General features: G+C 39.3%; 1 protein-coding gene across 2 annotated transcripts in view; it reads left to right on the top strand.

The window, feature by feature from the left end:
• LOC125458129 (trypsin inhibitor ClTI-1-like) overlaps positions 1-8,812 on the top strand; it is a 35,467-nt gene extending 26,655 nt beyond the window's left edge. For both annotated transcript variants that reach the window (XM_048543030.2, XM_048543029.2), the window contains 4 exons: positions 6,528-6,645; positions 7,299-7,339; positions 7,556-7,665; positions 8,671-8,812. In XM_048543030.2, coding sequence (XP_048398987.1) covers positions 6,591-6,645; positions 7,299-7,339; positions 7,556-7,665; positions 8,671-8,722 — 258 coding nt within the window. In that variant the 5' untranslated portion in view covers positions 6,528-6,590 and the 3' untranslated portion in view covers positions 8,723-8,812. The remainder of the gene's footprint in view (positions 1-6,527; positions 6,646-7,298; positions 7,340-7,555; positions 7,666-8,670) is intronic.
• The last annotated feature ends 10,794 nt before the right edge of the window (positions 8,813-19,606 follow it).

Raw genomic sequence — 19,606 nt, 5'->3', positions numbered from 1 at the left:
GACAATGATCCTGCATGCTTCATGGCCATTAATTTCCTCAACCATTCCTCACAAGGTTGGCATGGGAAAACCACCAGCTTCACCATATCAGCATGTATGGAAATCACAGGGAAAGCTGTCCACTGTTTGGGATAATTTCTAGAGTAAAGGGTGATGATTTTTCTTGTTGAAATACAATTATCTCATCTCTGGGTCATCAGTATTGGAGTTCAGAAGCCTTGTCCCAGGCTAAGCCATCTTAAACTGCTTCATTTACAATATAACCTTCATAATACAGAAAAGAAGTGCAAATGTTCTGTGACATTTGTACACTGTTCTATTCTAATTACAGTTGCTGAAATCATTAATTGCATGCAAGACCAGGCTTGAACTAATCTCTAGTACATAACATTTTACTCTACACAAGTGCTAATCAATGACTACGTCCACCTGGAGATAGTTTAACTATTTTCCCTTGATATTCAACAGCAGTACCACTGCCAATTATTCCTACCATCAACATCTAGGGGGATTACCATTGATGAGAAATTTATTTGGACTAACCGGATAAAAACTGATTCGAAGAATAAGCAACATGTTAAGTATTCTGTAATAAATACTCACCTACTGACACCACTAAGCCTTTCCACCTTCTGCAAGGCCTTAGTCAGGACTGTGATGGAATATTCTCGACATACCTGGATGTGTGTAGCTCCATCAACATTCAAGAAGTTTGACATTGTCATGTCTAGTATTTTCACGTACAATTCTGAACTTCAAACTAATGTTACATTACTTTAATCTTGTATCCAAACATTTTGTCTGTGAAAGTAAGTGTGAGCACGTGTGGGTGATGTGTTAATTTGGTGTGAGAATAAAGAAAACATTTTTTGTTAAGAACCAGACCAAACCCTAGGGTGATAGGCTTGACACCAACTTTTTCTTATGTTGAAGGTAAGTGTAAGACGTTGTGTTCCAGAAGCAATTTGATCGGTCAAACTATTGAGTTTAAGCAAAACACATTTTATTTTTACATTACAGTTAGAATATGACAAAATAAAAAGAAAGGGAAAGAATTGGTTTTACTGTAGCTCAAAAAGCTTAACAAAGTATTAAGTATATCAACTACTACTAATTAACTGTTTCAATATAATAACAAAACATAAACACACCCTTGGCAAAGGTAAAATCAGTTTCACATGAAACAAATTATTTTACAACAGGAAGAGAACCACAGCTTTTTGCTGTAACAGAGAAAGGAAAAAGACCTTCCATAACCAACTTCAATACCCCAGCAATTTAGAAAGATATATCTAAGAATCCTCGAGTTGTGGAGCTTGACCCCACCCATTCAGGTTGCTTCTATTGTTCCAACTTTTTAAAAAATCCCAAGGTCTCACAAGCTGTTTACTCTATTGGCTTTGAGCGGATTGCTCTGTACCTCTGTCTTAACTTTTCTCATGAAAAATGAACAAACTAGACCTCAAAACCATAATATCATCAGACTACACTCACCTAAAAATAATCTATCAACATGCAATGATGACTAGACCTTTAAAAACCTTTAGCCTTTCACTATTAGTACACTACAATATATATACATTACATTGACTTGAAGCATGCACACATTCAGTACTGCATTCCATTTCAGTCCATTCTTTTCCCACCACCGAATAGCTTTGTCTTCCTTCATTGAAGTCGTGACAAGTGTCAGCTATTATGTTATCTGACCCTGCCATGTGTATAATTTTAAAATTGAACGGCTGCAATAATAGGCTCCATCTAAGCAGTCTGGAATTTTTACCCTTAATTTTTTCCAAACACCTTAAGGGGTTATGATCAGTATATATAATTGGCCTAGACATGTTACTGGCAATATAAATATTGAAATGTTATAAGGCCAACACCAAACTCAAGGTCTTCTTCTCAACTGAGGAATATTTCTATTGATGATTATTCAGTTTTCTGGAAAAATACCCAATTGGTCTTTGTATCTTCTCATCATCTTCTTGCAAGAGTATGGTACCAGCACCCATATTACTTGCATTGATAGCCACTTTAAATGGCAGTGCATAATTAGGATTGGCTAACACTGGGGTGGTCGTTAACATAGCTTTCAGGATGTCGAATGCCTTCTGACATTCCTCTCTCCACTGAAATTTTCTGCACTCTTCAACAAATCAGTCAGTGGAGCAACCACACTGCTAAAATTCAGTACAAACTTCTGATAAAAAAAAATCACTAATTCCCAGGAATTGTTGTACGTCTCTCTTCATTGATAGAATGGGAAACTCCATGGTAACCTTTGTTTTCACATCTCACGGGATAATTTGTCTATTTTCACTGACTTGGCTCAGGAGCATGGTTTGGGCTTTTTGTTACCTCACTCTCAGCCAGGTTTATCACTAAGCCTGTATCAGTGATAATGGGAACTGCAGATGCTGGAGAATCTAAGATATTAAAATGTGAGGCTGGATGAACACAGCAGGCCCAGCAGCATCTCAGGATGCCTCCTGCAGTGCCACAATGATGCCACCCGAAGGTTGCAGGAACAGCAACTCATATTCCGCTTGGGAACCCTGCAGCCCAATGGTATCAATGTGGACTTCACCAGCTTCAAAATCTCCCCTTCCCCCACCGCATCCCAAAACCAGCCCAGTTCGTCCCCTCCCCCGACTGCACCACACAACCAGCCCAGCTCTTCCCCTCCACCCACTGCATCCCAAAACCAGTCCAACCTGTCTCTGCCTCCCTAACCTGTTCTTCCTCTCACCCATCCCTTCCTCCCACCCCAAGCCGCACCTCCATTTCCTACCTACTAACCTCATCCCACCTCCTTGACCTGTCCATCTTCCCTGGACTGACCTATCCCCTCCCTACCTCCCCACCTACACTCTCCTCTCCACCTATCTTCTTTTCTGTCCATCTTCGGTCCGCCTCCCCCTCTCTCCCTATTTATTCCAGAACCCTCACCCCATCCCCCTCTCTGATGAAGAGTCTAGGCCCGAAACGTCAGCTTTTGTGCTCCTGAGATGCTGCTGGGCCTGCTGTGTTCATCCAGCCTCACATTTTATTATCACTAAGCCTGCCTCCTGAAGTCAATTGAGCAATGCCAACAGATACTGCAAATGTTCCTTTTATGTGTGACTAAAAATCACCAGGTCATCAATGTAAACTGCACAACAGGGTAATCCCTAAACAACTTTAATAGTTAGCCTTTAAAATGTGGCTGGTGCATTTTTCATACCATATGGCAAGACTTTAAACTAGTACAATCTATAAGGTGTCAAAAAGCTGAAACTTCCTTCATTCTTTCGAATAAAGGTATCTGCAAATATCCTCTGAGTAATTCCAACTTTGAAATATAAGTTACTTCTTCCACCTTCTTAATATAGTCCTTCAAACATGGAATGGAAAATAAATCAGATTCTGTAACTGCACTGACTTGCAGTAGTCCATGCGTAATCTTTGGGTACCATCTGGTTTTGGCACCATTACTATGGGTGATCTCCATTTGCTGCAATTCGCTTCGATTAGCTTGTCTTTGCTAATACTTTCAATCTCTTTTTGAACCTGTGCCAACTTTAGAAGGTTAAGTCTATAAGGATGTTGTTTAATTGGAACAGGATTTCCTATATCTACATCATACATAATCAGACTGGTAATTCCCAATTTAATCCGACATATCTCCCCATGCAATTGTAATAAGTCTTTCAGGTCATTTTGATTTTCCTCTGGAAAGTAATTCAATAATTTATCCCCATTTTTGAGAACTTCCTCTTTGCTGAATTTGATTTGAAGAATATTCAATTCAGAATCATCAGAACTTGTTCTTCACTCTGTGTTGTAATCAGTAACACATTCTCCTTTTGCTTTCCTTCCTCATCAAAACACCTTTTGAGCATATTCATATGACATACTCTCTGAGATTTCCTTCTATCTGATGTTCTTATAAAATAATTCACCTCACTCAATTTCCTGTCAATTTACTTAGGTCCACTAAAAATGTTCACCTTTAAATGTTCACCTACCACTGGGAGGAACAATAACACCTTATCTCCAGCCACAAAATTAGGAATTTTTGATTTCTTGTCTGCATCCTGTTTCATCACATGCTGTGCTACTTTCAAATGCTGTCTGGCCAACTCACCCACTCTATTTAAACTCTCCCTAAAATTTGACACATTGTCTAAATATGTGGCTTCTGAACTCTGACTCATCAAATTCTCCTTAATTAATTTCAGTGATCCTCTCACCTCATGGCCAAGACCTAATTCAAATGGACTGACTTTGGTTGATATAATGGTACATCCCTAATTGTTAAAAGTACAAGTGGAATTCCTTTGTCTAATTTTCTGGATAGTCTTGACTATAAGCTCTCAACATGGTCTTTAAATGCTCCCTTCAATTCTAGATGGTATGCAGTGGGTTTGAGTTGATTTTTCCTAGCTATCCACAACTTCCTTGAATAACTTTGATGCAAACTTTGACGCTGGATATGATTTAATTTCTGTAGCTAATCCATATCTAGTGAAAAAAGAGTAACTCTTCTACAGTCCTTTCAGCTGTGATAAAACAAATACTGATGACCACGTTTTGTTTTACGTAGGGATCCTTTTCAATCAATTAATACTCTTGTGAAAGGTTGCTCAAATGTGGGAATGGGTAGTAAGGGTGCTGTTTTTATGATTTCCTGAGTTTTTCCAATTACCTGACAAGTATGATATGTTCAGCAAAATTCAACCACATCCTTATGCAGCCCAGGCCAATAAAAATGTTTTTGTATTTTGGCTTGCATTTTCCTTATTGCCAAATGACCTCCTACGACTAATTCATGTGCTACTTGCAACACTTCCTTTCTATATGTAATGTAACTTGATGAACTTCTGCCCATTTCTTATCTACCTGAATATGGGATGGTCTTCATTTTCTCATCAAGATGTAATTTTAAGATAGCAACATTCTGGGATAAACTCAGATTCTTCTTCTGTTTTTCTTTTTGATACAACTGCTTTATTTTATTTCCCCTCATTTTGCTATAGTTCAGCTAATTTCTCAGAACTAAAAATACCCACTCTTTCCTTCACCTGTTCTTGTATTTTTTCTCAACCATTTGATCAAGCATAATTTCTGATTGCAGGTCAACTTCTTTATCACTCCCACCTGTGATTCAGTTATATCTTTACCAATGACAAAAAGTATTTTTGAAACTGAGAGTTTCTCTATTGGTCCTACCACCACTTCACCACTTTTCACCATGCTGTCCATCTGCACATATATAATGGAACACAGCTTTTCTCACCATGAATTCCATGTATTACCACATTTTTTGGTAATGCTACTTCTGAATTTCGTATCTCCTCATTTCTCACCATCAAAGTTTGACTTATTCACATATCTCTCAAGTTTTAATTTCTTTACCCTCTCCTCCTGACAAACATGAGTAAACCTTACCCATACAAGTCAATTTTTTAAAGAGAACTGGCACTTCCTTCTCAACCAAACCCTGATTAGGTTTTACATTCTTATGCAGCGTTTTAGTTTCCACTTTGCTTTCTTTTACTAGTTTAAGTGTAAAAGTCAATTCTTAATCTTTTCTAGTTTCTACTTTTTTTTAAACGTTAATCGTTGAAGCAGTTGCTTTGATGTATTGTGGTGATTTTGAAGGCACAGGCTGTCATAGTGTAACATTATTAGCAAAACGATAACAATGATATTTTTATGCACATGTATACTTAAATATTCAGGATGCCAAATCTCTCATTACGGCGCCACAGTCTGTGTGCTGAGCTTCAAGGAACCAAACTACAGCACATGGTGTGATCGTTGAAAGAAAGCTGTAGTATTTTGGCTCTTTAAGTATGACTATATATGATTCTGTTTTGGGAATCAGAGAATAAAATAGGAAAGCTGATTTAAGTGAAGCACTCTTTCTTTAACTACGCTTTGAGAACTCTAGAAGCTAGGGAATGTTTCTCATTGCTTCCTTGCCTTTCATCCCCAAATGTTTAGCCTTTGCCAAACCAATAAGAATGTATTCTGTGTGTTGTTGTTACAGATTTTATGCACATTGCTACAGGGTGCTATGCATATGTATTTAAATTATAATTTATTTGCAATCTTTACAAATATAGCCTCTTTTGTCATCTATTGAAATCCATGTTTGTAGTTATCAGTACTTGTCTAACTGAGGAAAATTTGGATTTAGGTAATCATCATAAATTGTTAAGAGAATGGAGCAATTATCTTAGTATTCACATTTATTCATAATACATTGTTTAAGTAAATATAATAGAGACAGCTGCAATTTTACTAATGCTGTGTAAGGAATCAGTACTTTAAGTCAAAATATTCCTGATTCATGGAGTTGTGAATGATTCAATTAATGCCCATTTCTTAAATAAATGCACTGAAAGTATAGCATTTGGAAAGTAGCATTGAAGGTGATTAGTAACATAGGAAAAAAGTAATACACTGTTGCAGGTATCAGGTTGTGCAATGATTTATCTTTTGTCATATGCTAATGATGTCACAAACATGCTGACTAGGATCGTCTAAAGATATAAATACTGCTGAAACCAAGGGGGTCAAAGTTACCCCGGAAACTGAGCATGAAGGTAACAAAGTCTTTCCTCATTGCTGCCCTTGTGGCTTTCATTTTTTCTGGTAAGTAAAGTTTGCATCAGTATGTTTCACTGTAATCTTTAAGATGAGTAAAAAGCTTAGAAATATTTTCATTAATAAGGCAATATATAGAATGTTACAGTGTTCCTAATTATTTTGTCAGCAATACCTACAAATAGAAGAAATGTAAAAAAAAGCTCTTGTTGCAACAAGCGAGGCAATACAGCACCTAAACACAAATCTGTTAAAAACATCAAGTTTAACTCTTTTGATTCATTTCGGAATTTAGTCAATTGGCAGTTCCTGTACCATGTTCTGTTTCTGTGTTAAAAATGTACTTTATATGCAAAAGTAGTCAACAATGCGTTAATTATTGTGCATATTTTTATTTGCAACTTTTAACACTTGCTCATTTATCTCATATTCTATTAAGTTTATTACCAATTTCGCCCATTTTGATGATGCCTTTTGTTTGATAAAGGATCCTATTCATCTTGCATTTTAAAAGATCTGACAAATTGGAATTTGTATTTCCCAACACATTTTAATGCATTGGGAATGCATATTGACTGGTTTGTTTACTTTCAGTTATAATTCTGTAGAACTATAGTTGATTTTGTTTTATCACAAACTGCACAGTGCATTAAGCACGTAATTAGGTAATTATATTCTATATGAATTTTTGTATGTTTCAGATATGTCCAAAGCTATTAATATTAATGAAGAAACTGAACAGGTAAGATCATTTTCTGACCTGAAACGTCAACTTTCCTGCTTCTCTGATGCTGCCTGGCCTGCTGTTTTCCTCCAACTCCACACTGTGTGTTATCTCTGACTCCAGCACCTGCAGTTCTTACTATCTCTAAGATCATAACTTGTCATCTGATACTTAATAAAGAATTTTACAGTATTTGAATATGTATTGACTTGTGCAACTCACCATCTCTTGTAGCCTGCCTGTGATAAATACATTTTGCCAGCATGTGCGAGGAATTATGCTCCTGTCTGTGGCACAGATGGCAACACGTACTCAAATGAGTGCTTGATGTGTCTTGAGATCAAGTGAGTGAATTAACTCTTTCACTTTAATGGGTATGATTATGAATCATCTGAAAGCGAAAGTTACCTATTTATGCAGATATCTCTACCATATATTGTATACCATTTACAAACTGATTACACCAACACTGAGCTAAACATATACATCCTAAATAGCAAAAACTGTTTATCAACTACAAATTTTAATAATGGTTTCACTGTAAGTTATTTGATATGAGCCCTGGACTTTTTAATTGAATGTAGTACCTGATAAGGCAAAAAAACTGATCTTTTCACACAATAGCCAGTAGACATCTAAAATTTACTGCTGAGATAATTGGAGCTCTCATGAAAGGAAATGGACTTTTGTTAGGCAAAGTTGATAAGGTTTTGGGGATAAAACACCTCAATGGAACTGAAGTTATGATGCAGTTGAATGAGATTGCATGTTCAAGCGGCTAAATGGCTGTCTTCTGTTCTATGCTGTTGGAGTGCTCTAATTAACCTGCTTGAAGTGGTATGGAACACCTTATACACGGGGAAACAAAGTTCTGGTGTTGAGGTGGCAGAAGGTCTGAGGAAGTTTAGAACAATTATTTGCACAGGCAGCCTTTGAAGAGGAAGACTAATTGTTGTCATATTCAATTCAATAGTGAACAATAAAATTAGAAAGTGCAGGACTTACCTTGCAGTCAGTAAGTTTGTTACTGTAACACTATTATATATTGACTAAAATTAGACCCGGGGAAAATAAGCAGATGGTTGAGAATATTCCAAGGCTACAGTAATGAGTAATGGCTTCGTGTTGAGTTTATGTGTGGGAATATAATAAGATCACACAAATGTATTTCCTGAATATCTGCCAATATCACCTTAAATTCTGTTTTTCATCCTTTAGTTTAAAAATTTGCTAAAGTTCTTGCTTCCATATCAGCAGTATCTGTGCTTGGTTGTCTGATTTGTCAGTAACAAAACCCAATAAGGAGCTGTAGCAGCATCTTACACTGAATATTCTGTATTCTTTTTCAGGCAAAGAAAAGTCAACATCCGTATAACGAAACATGCAGAATGCAAAATTTAGACATTCTGACACCAGGTGACAGAGTGTATTTTATAAAAGCAATGAATGAATAATTGTGAACAAAATAAACAGACTATGAACTGAACTTAATACGGTATTTTCTTTTCCTTTCCTCATTAGGTCAGTATGAGGCCCTTGTTGGTTTAATATTGTGAAAGCACTTGCCTGCTTTCTAATAAGACACGTTCTTGATAAATACTACTAACCACAGTGCAGGTAGTTACATTAGTTCTAACACCAACAATTTAAATAAAATATGAAAGATAAATACTACATATAAGGAGCGAATTAGTTCAGCAGAGTTTATAAAATGTAAGAATGGTAATTGATCATTATTTGAGATTATCCTGAACTTGGTAGAAACAGTTGTGCTGGTATTAAGCAGCAAGTGGAACATGAAAAGCTAGGCCTTATACTGAAGTCACTACTTGTGCCACATACCATAAATTTTAAGGAGTTATGATTAATACATACAATTGTCTCAGACACATTACTGAAATGTTGCAACACCAACACCAAGCTCAAGGTTTCCTTCTGAGGTGTGGAATGTTTCTATTGATGATTGTTCAAATTTCTGGACAAGTACCCAATTCGTCTTTTTACCTTCTCATTGATAGCCACTTTGAAAGGCTTTGTGTAAGTCAATCAGTGGAGCAACTGTGCTGTTAAAATTCAGTTCAAATTTCTAATTAAAAAAACACTTTGTTGTAGGAATTGTACTACTTCCCTCTTCGTTGATGGTACTGGAACCTCTCCAGTAATCTTTGTTTTCACCTTTCCTGTAACGTTGCCCTGGATCAGGACTTGGGCTTTTGCGAACTCTCTCTTAGCCAAGTTTATCATCAAGCACACCTCCCGAAGTCGATCAGACAATTCTGACAGATGTTCCAAACGTTCTTTCTGTGTGTGACTAAAAACCACCAAATCACCAATGTATATGACACAATGTATATAATCCTGAAATGACTTTATTGATTAGTCTTTGAAATGTGACTGGCACAATTTTCATACCAAATGGCATGATTCTAAACTGGTCCAATCCATGTGTATTCGATTCTCTGCAACACATTTTGATTATGTTGACTTTGAGCATGTGTTCAATCTCTTTTTGAATCTGTGCCAATTTTAGAAGGTTAAGTCTATAAGGATGTTGCTTAATTGGAACAGCATTTCCTATATCTGTATCATGCATAATTAAATATGTACTTATTCCCATGTATCTCCCCATTTGATTGTAACAATTCTTTCAGGTCATTTTGATTTTCCACTGGAAGGTAACTTAATACTTTATCCCAATTTTTAAAGAAACTGCCTCCTTATCCAATTTGAATTGAAGAATGTCCAATTAAGAACTTTCTGAACTTGGTTCTTCACCCATGTTGTAACAAGTAACACACTCTCCTTTTGCTGTCCTTCCCCATCAAAATACTTTTTGAGTATTTTCACATGGCATACACTGAGATGTCCTTCTATCTGACATTCTTATCAAATAATTCACCTCTCTCAATTTTCTTTTGATTTGATAAGGTCCACTAAACCTTGCCTTTAAAAATTCACCATCTACGTGGAGTGACACTAACAAGTTACCGCCATTAGCAAAATTAGGAATTATTGATTTCTTGTCTGCTTCCTATTTCATCACATACTTACAGAATTGAGAATGTGGCCAGGTTTCCCATGTGTGGTGTGACTGATGGCAAGAAAGCTAGAAAAATGTAATGAAAATGAATAAAATCTGATGTTGACATTTGTATGATTGGAACCAAGCCAGGTGCATATCATTGACTATGAGATCCTTGACTGTGGCTGTTAACCCGTGCCAATCAGGAAGCCCTGGTTGACAGATATAAACAGGAAATTCAGAAGGGCTCCTCAGTCTGGGGACTGGCTTTGAGCTGGCTGGTCATAGCCCATGTACTGTGTGCAGGTTTTTGATGGGAAGTTAGCCTCAGTGCAGTTATTTCACTGGTGATGAGAGAAAACATTACGTGCCTCAAAACGATTCACTCGCAATAGTCATCTTTGAGTTGGGATAAACATTTCTGACATCATGTCTTTATTTGGGAAGCTTGACTCATTATATTCCGCTGTCAAAGACTGGGCCCAGTATGTGGAAAGAATACAATTTTCTTTTGTGTGCAAACAGCATTGGGGCAATGAGTAATGAGTAAAGCAATGACCTAATCCTTTTGACTGCTTGCTGACCTGCAGCATTTTTGGTTGTTAGGAGCTTGACTATCCCTGAGGCATCAGATACTAAAACTTATCAAGAATTGACAAATTCAGTTAATGAATATTATGGCTGCAACCTTCTCTAATTCTAAGATGCTATCAGTTTTATTTCCCCTGTTTGAGAACCAGGGGACTCTGTATCGGGATTTTTGACAAGATTAAGATGACTGGCAGAGGCATCTGATTTTGGGTTAACCCTGAATGAGATCTGAGAGACCGTTTGGTATATGAGATTCATGATGTACCCATGCGAAAGTGCCGACCAGCTGAAGCCCAACTGGACTTCAAAACAGGCACCACAACCGTCATTGTCATTAGAAAATGCAATAAATGGAGCATAGGAGCTACAGGGCACTCCAATGGAAGTAGACACCCATACCTGTATGACTGAGCTTGGGGAAAACCACTTGAATGTAGGCCATCGCAGAGCCTTATGCAGGGCATATCCAGCCCTTATTCTCAGTGAGTACAATTTCAAGTTGAAACACTGTCCAGGAGGCCTAGTGGCAGATGCAGATGCCTTGAGCCACCTACTACTGGCAGAAGCTCCACCAGTGGTGCCTCCCCTGGAAGAATCTGTTTTGGCTTTAAACTTTCTGGGTACCCTTCTGATTACCACTGACAATATCCAACTGCAGACACAAAAATCCTGTCATGCCAAAACTAAAAAAGCTGGTGGGAATGGGGGAAACAGAAGGGCCTTCACAACCAAGATTGAAGCCTTCCTGCACCGAACAAAAACAGATCGACATGGAGGATGGTATTTCACTACAGGGAGCAAGAGTGAATATCCTGAGTAAAGATCAGACCCAGATACTACCTGAACTCCACCAGGGTCATCCAGGGGCTTCCAAAATGAAAATGTTGTAAGACATCATGTCCGCTGGCCAGGAATGGATGCCAATGTACCTGCATTGGTGGTGCAGTGCCCAGGTTCCAACAAGGACAAAAATGACCACTGGCAGTGCCCTACATTCATGGGAACAGCTGGGTAAACCCTGGACTCGGTTACACTTCGACTGTACTTGTCATTTCATGGGCTCCGTGTTCCTGGTCATTATGGATGCCCATTCAAAATGGCTGGACATACGCCGAGTTCATTTGGGAAATTCAACTATGACAAAAAGCTGTCACTTGTTTGCGAGCATTGTTTGCGATACACGGACTGCTGGAAATGTTGGCCACGAACAATAGGATCCCATTTACCAGCATGAGATTCAAGTGTTTCCTGAAGTCAAATGGCATTTGGCATGTTCAGTCAGCTCCATACATTCCATTGTCCAATGGTCTAGCAGAAAGAGCAGTCCAAACATTGAAGGCAGGCTTAAAGAAACCATCTCCAGCTTCACTCAGGACCAAACCGTCCCAGCTCGTGTTTGATTATTGGATCACCCTTCCTGCAATTACATGGATAGCTCCAGCAGAGTTGCTGATGGAGAGAAGACTCCATACCAGGTTCAACCTGATATTCTCAGTCCTGGGGTGGAGGCTGAAATGGAAGCAGGAACGTCAGTGCTGGCCACATGCCTCCTCTGAGCAAGAGAGACAGTTTACTTAAGGAGACAACGAAATAGCCCTGCGTAGGTGTGAGGCGATGTTGACATGACATCAGGTCCTATGCCATACAAATTTTGGGCAGGTGAGGCAGTCCTGAACAAGCATGTGGATCTCTGGGTGCCCTGGCTGACAGACATAAATAGGAGATTCAGAAAGGCTCTTCAGTCTCGAGACTGGCTCTGATCTGGACGGTCAGAGTCCATGTACATTGCACATATAAATAAAGGGTGACTTGGTGACAGGATACCAGCCTCTGTGCAGTTATGTTATCGTCAACTTTTTCCCCAATTTTTTCCTCAAGTAAATAGTGAATTAGAATTTTGCTAATGAGGGGCACCAGATTACTTCCATGCTTAGTGGTTAGCACTGCAGCCTCACAGGGCCAGGGACCCAGGTTCGATTCCAGCCTCGGGTAACTGTCTGTGTGGAGTTTGCACATTCTCCCCGTGTCTGTGGGGGTCTCCTCCGGGTGGTCCAGTTTCCTCCCACAGTCCGAAGATGTGCATGCTAGGTGAATCGGCCATGCTAAATTGCCCGTAATGTTCAGGGTTGTGGGGATTATCGGAGGAATGGGTTTGGGTGGGATGCTCCAAAGGGCAGTGTGGACTTGTTGGGCCAAAGGGCCTGTTTCCACACTGTAGGGAATCTAATCATTTGCGTCTCATTACAAAGTAACTCATCATATTGATTCACCTCTTCCAACTTTCCTCTCCTTCACTGAGAACTATATGGTGAAAATTCTATATGTGTAAATCAGAGGGGGTACATGGTTGTCACCAAATACTTACGGTGCAATTGTTACTTCAGAACAAAGACCCTGCATGCCCCATGGCCACTAACCTCCTCAATTGGTCATCCACTCAGGTTGACATAGACTAACCACCAGCTTCACCATATCAGCATGCATGGAAATCACAGGGAAAGCTCACCACTGTTTGGGATCATGTTTAAAGTAAAGGATGAGGATTTTTCTTGTTGAAGCCCAATTATCATGTCCCTGAAGTATAAATGTTGGAGTTCACAAGCAGTATCCCAGGCTTAGTCATCTTCAGCTGCTTCATCTATAACCAGACTGTCATAATTAGAGAAGTGAAGATGCTCAATGACATTTGTACAATGTTTTATTCTAATTATAGCTGCTCAAATCACCAACTACACGCAGGAAAACCAGATTTAAACAAATATGTAGCAAATAACAGTTTACTGTACACAAATACCAAGCAATGACTCCCTCCAACTAGAGATAGTCTAAACATTTTCCCTTGATTTTCAATAGCAGTACCATTGTCAATTATCTCTACCATCAACATCCTGGGGGATTACCAATGATGAGAAATTTAACTGAACTAACCAGATAAAAACTGGCTTCAAGAACATGACTACCACTCAATACCTCTGACTTCAATAATCATGAAGTGCTTTAAAGGACTGGTCACAATCCACATCAACTCCAGACTCCCAACCTGCCTCGAACCCCTACAATTTGCCGACCAGCATAACAGATCCACCAAAAAGGTCCCTAGCCCTGCACTATTCCCTGGAACATCTAGACAACAAAGACACCTACATCAAAATCCTGGTTGTTGACTTAGGTGCTGCCTTCAACACCATTATCTCCTCCAGACTCATCTCAAAACTCCATGACCTTGGTCTCAGTTCCACCCTCTGCAATGGGAACCTCAGCTTTCTCACCCACAGACTGCAATCAGTGAGGATAGCTAACTGCACCTCCTTCACAATAACACTCAACACTGGAGCCCTTCAAAGGATGTGTCCTCAACTCCCTACTGTCCTCCCTGTACACCTATGACTGTGTTGCCAAATTCTGAACAAACGTCATCTACATTTCACTGCCGATGCCACCATAGTGGAATGGAAATCTAACAATAATGAATCAAAATACAAAAGGGAGATAGAGCGTTTGGTGATGTGTAACAATGAAAACAACCTGTCTGTCAGTGTCAGCAAAACTAAAGAACTGAAAGGAGGAGAACACCCCCCCCCCCCCCCGCATCTATATCAACAGAACTAGTTGAGAGAGTGAAGAGCATCAAGTTCCTCGGAGTGATGATAACCAACGACCTGTCCTGGACTTCACTCATAGAAGAAACAGTCAAGAAGGAAAACAACGCCTCTTCTTCCTCAGGTGGCTCAGAAAGTTTGGCAGGCCCATAAGGTCCCTCACCAACTTCTACAGAAACACCATTGAAAGCATACTGTCCGGGTGCGTAATGGCCTGGTATGGCAGCTGCTGTACCCAGGTCCTTAAGAAATTACAGAAGATTCTGTGCACAGGCTAGACCATCACAGACCTTCCACCCATGGACTCTATTCACACAGCTCACAGAAAGGGGGCCAACATCATCAAAGACCCATTTCACCCTGGTAATGACCTCCTACAACCACTTCTGTCAGGCAGAAGATACAGAAACCTGAACACATGCACAAACAGGTTCAGGCACAGGTTCTTTCCGGCTGGTATCAGGCTGTTGAATGGACTCTAACCTCAAATAATGTAACCTGCAATGTGACCTGTATGCCTCTAAGTCCTTTTGATTTGTATATCCTTTGCTTGATGTGATCTGCCGGAACCGCTCATAAACAAAGCTTTTCAAAGTATTTCAGTTCATGTGACAATCAATCAATTAAGCCACATGTTAAGTATTCTGTAATGAGTGCTCACCCACTGACTCCAGTAAGCTTTTCCACCATTTACAAGGCCTAAGTCAGGAGTGTGATGGACTATTCTCTACTTGCCTACAGTTATTGTGCACAGTTCCAATTACCACACTACCAGAATGATGTGGATTGTTTGGAGAGAGTTCAGAAAATGTTTACCAGAATATTGCCTGGTATGGGGGATTTTAGCTATGAAAAAAATTCGAATGACTGGGTTTGTTTTCACTGGAACACAGGAGGTTGAACGGTGACCTGATGGAAGTTTATAACATTGTGAATGGCACGGATAGTGTGGAAAGTATGAGGGTTGACAGAGAGTTCAATTTCCAGGGGACACAGTTCAAGCAGAGCTGATGGAAATTTAAAAGAGATATGCGAGACATGTTTTTCACACAAAGGATGGTGAGTGCCTGGAATGCGCTGCCAGAGGAGATGGTGGAAGCACACACAAAAGCAGCATTCAAGAAGCACCTGAACAAATATATGAATAGGAAAGGAATAGAGGGAACAAAAACAGAAGTTGCTGGAAAAGCTCAGTGGGTCTGGCAGCATCTGTGAAGAAGAAATCAGAGTTAATGTTTTGGGTCTAGTGACCCTTCCTCAGAACTGATGATAGCTAGGAAATCATTGGTCTATACGTAGAAAATAGGAAGGGGTGTGGGGTAGAGAGTAAATGACAGGATAAAGGATAGATCCCAAAGGGAAAGAGAAGAACAGTTGGATAGACCAGAGATTTGATAATGACCTAGTTTGGAGGGTGAATAGCTGTTAATGGAGACTGTTAGTGACTAACAATAGGTAGTGTATGATGGTAGGCTATGTGATAACAAGGCCGATGTGTGGGGTAGAGAGCTCGGACTTGTGAGAGTTTTGGCCTTAAATTTATTGAGCCCGTTATTGAATCTGAAGGGCTGCAAGATTCCCAAGTGGAAAATGAGGTGTTATTCTTCCAGCTTCTGCTGAGTTTCTCCGGAACACTTTCTTTTGGTTTTTAAGGGAATAGAGGGAAACGGATCTTGTAAGTGAAAACAATTTTAGTATGGAAGGGCAAAATGTGTTGGTATAGATGGAGGGCTGAATAGCCTGTTCCTGTGCTGTATTGTTCTTTGTTCGTTGCCTGGATGTGTGGAGCTCCATTAACATTCAACAAGTTTGACACCGTCAATTCCAGTATTTTCATGTAGTATTTTGAACTTCAAACTGATTTTTTACAATACCTTCATCTGTATTCAATCCTTTTGTGTGTGAAAGTGACTGTGGGAACATATGGGTGATGAGTTGCATTTAATTTGGTGTGAGAATAACTAAATACTTTTAGTAAACTCACCAAAATATTGCTGCTGAATTACTTATTTTGGGATCCACATTTCTAAGCATGAAAATATGCGCCCCTTATTTCAAAAACCGCATTCCCTCTAATTATATTTCTGGCTTTGTGAGTCTCTGAGGCCTCTGCAAGGTGGTCAGTTTGGAGCTGGAAGTCAATGCTGCCATTGGCCTCCAATGTTGAATGTTATGTGTGGAAGCATGGACAATAAAGGAGACATCTAAGTTCTGTCAGTGACAGACACCATTAAAGAGAAAGCAACATCTTGGCTGGCACACTATCCTCCACAACAATCATTTACTACCTTCACTGTCAGTGTATTATGGCTGCGGTGCATTGTGATGGTATTATGGCATGAAGAATGGCATTTTGTCCTGGTTTCCTTATGAAGAGAGGTTGAGACAGAGGTGGCAAGTGGTTTGTTTCAAGCTAATAAAGTAAACAGTTTGGGAGGCCTGAGGATTTTTTTTAAGTTGGAACAACAGAAGCAGCATGAATGGGTGGAGTCATGGTCCTACAGAGCCAGTGTTTTAGTTTAGTTTTTAATGGTTTTTGGGGTTTTGAAACTGCCATTCATCTCTCTCTGCTACAGCAAAATGCTTAATTTCACTCTATCTGGCAGAATTTTTCTTGATGTTGGATAGGGTAAATAGACAAGGTCTTTTCCCTGGGGTGGGGAAGTTAAAAACTAAAAGACATACATTTAAGCTGACAGAGGTAAGATTTAAAAGGGACCTGAAGGGCAACTTTTTCACACTGAGCATGGTGCACATATAGAATGAGCTTCTAAAGGAAGTGGTGGAGGCTGGTATAATTACAACATTTAAAAGGCATCTGGATGGGCATATGAGTAGGAAGGGTTTAGAGAGATATGGGCCAAATGCTGGCAAATGGGACAAGATTTATCTAAGATATTTGGTCAGCATGGATGAATTGAACTGAAGGGTCTGTTTGCATGTTGTATGGCTCTATGACTATGTTCTTTTATCCGGGCCTGGAGACACATTGCATATGAGACAATCTATTTTACTGAATTTGCCTTTGCCAAGGGTGTGGTTTATGGGGTGTTACTGTATTGGAACTGTTGCTTTAAATAATTTATTCTTCTTTTAAGTTTTCCAACAGAGTTAAGTAATATCAATTCTTCTTTCTTTCTTTGTATTCAAACTATAGCATAAGAATAGCATGTGTTCTACTTAAAGCCATGTAGTGTAACCAATTGAATTTTACACAGCAACTTACATTTGCCTTTAAATAAGGTAAACGTTGGGGTCCAGGTTATCTCCTTGATGTTTTGAGGGGGGCTTGCTGTGGTCCATGACTTATTGGGGGTCTCATCAGGATCAAAATCTCTAATTCTAGGATGGATCTATGATTATTGGACTCAAAGACAGTGAGTAGTGAGTGTTTATGTTTTTATTTTGGCTGTTGCATTCAGTTGGTTTGAACAAAGTGTGCCTCATACACAGTCATTTCAGTCACTCTTGGGGTGGAAGAAGTCAGTTTGGGTGTTTTGCTGAAAGTGAGCGAGTCAAAATCTTTGGAATTGGAAAGCAGCTGAAGTTGGAGTTGCCCATGTCTGTGAGGAAAGGGGAGAGAATTATGGCCATAGCCCTGCAATTACAACTGTCAGGAATGCATGGAGAATAATTGGAAATTGCTAAAATTCAATTGCAAATATTAAATTAGAGGCAACAGTAAGAGAAAAAGAGAAAAGGAAATCAATCATTTTGAATTACGATTAAAAGCAGAGGAAAAAAAGGAAAGGAAGCCCCAAGCAGAAGAAAAGGAGAAAGTGAGAGATTTTGAACTTTGGAAGTTGGAAATGAGAGAGGTAAGTCGACATAAATTGGCGAAAGTTGGAGTTAGGAATAGTGATGCTTTTGTGATGAAGAGCAAACTCAGCATAGACAAAGCTCTGGTAGGAATCTGTTCAATTATGCCCAAACGTTGCCAAAGTTTGATGAGAAGAATGTAGAAGTCTTTTTCATTCCATTTAAGAAAGTGGTTAAACAAATGAAATGGCTGGTGCCCATGTTGATGATGCAAACAAATATGTTAGGTAGAGTGAGTGAGGTATCTGGGAAGTATGAAGAGGTGAAAGAAACAATCTTAAATGCAATTTTAAAGTGCCAGAAGCCTACAAACAATGTTTTAGGAATCTGAGCAGGGAACCTGGTCAAACAAAATGACTTTATTAGGTGGACAAAGTCATTGAACGTAGATCAGACATATGATGGATCGTCTTAGAGACAATATTATTTTGTAAGAGTTCAAACATTCACTTCCTGAAGTAATGGGAACTCGTGTGGAAGGGCTGAGGGTTAAAGGTGCAAGATTAGCACCAGAAAAAACAGAGGATTGTGAGCTAGTTCGTAAATCAAAGCTTGGCATCCAACATCAATTTTAATCTGTGAGTGTTAGAAACTGGGGGCAAGTGAAATCCTCAGGTGGTAAGGGAAAAAAGGAGATCTCATAGAAGATTGTAAAGAAAGTTTACCATGCTTTAAAAGTAGAAACCTGTGAGGTTTCTAGGAAGGAAAATACCTCAGGTGTTTTCACTGTAATAAAGCATGACACATGGTATCTCAGCGTTGGTGGTTTAGAAAAGCACTGGAAAGATGGGTGTGGGAAAACACAGTAAACCAGTGGGGATTATTAAAGTGGTAAACAATATACCAGTGGAAGGTAAAGACCTGCCAAAGCGTGCAAAGCCTGGTAAGGAGTTGTTTAATAAGGAAGTTCCAGATCTCTTTAAAGAATTAACCTGCGTTGGTAAGGTTTACTCGTGTACCAGGAGGAGTAAGTAAAGAAATCAAAATTTTAACAGATTCAGGAGCAATTCCATCTTTGATGGTGAGAGAGGAAGAAGTATGTACTTTGGAAGGAGTGCTGTCAGAAAAGGTGGTAATATGTGGAATTCACAGTGAGATGAGAAATGGGGTTTCTTAGTGTAAGTTGAGGTGGGAGAGTCCAGTGAAAAATAGTCACATGGTTGTAGGAATAATGGAGAAATTGTCCGTTCAGTTTATCCTCAGGAATAGTATTGCTGTATCACAGGTGGGAGTGATGCCTACTGTGGTTAAAAA

This window comes from Stegostoma tigrinum, chromosome 13 (assembly GCF_030684315.1).
Source record: "Stegostoma tigrinum isolate sSteTig4 chromosome 13, sSteTig4.hap1, whole genome shotgun sequence".
Lineage (NCBI taxonomy): Eukaryota > Metazoa > Chordata > Chondrichthyes > Orectolobiformes > Stegostomatidae > Stegostoma > Stegostoma tigrinum.
The sequence above is the reverse complement of the archived record's forward strand: the minus strand, read 5'-3'. Positions and strand labels throughout refer to the sequence as shown.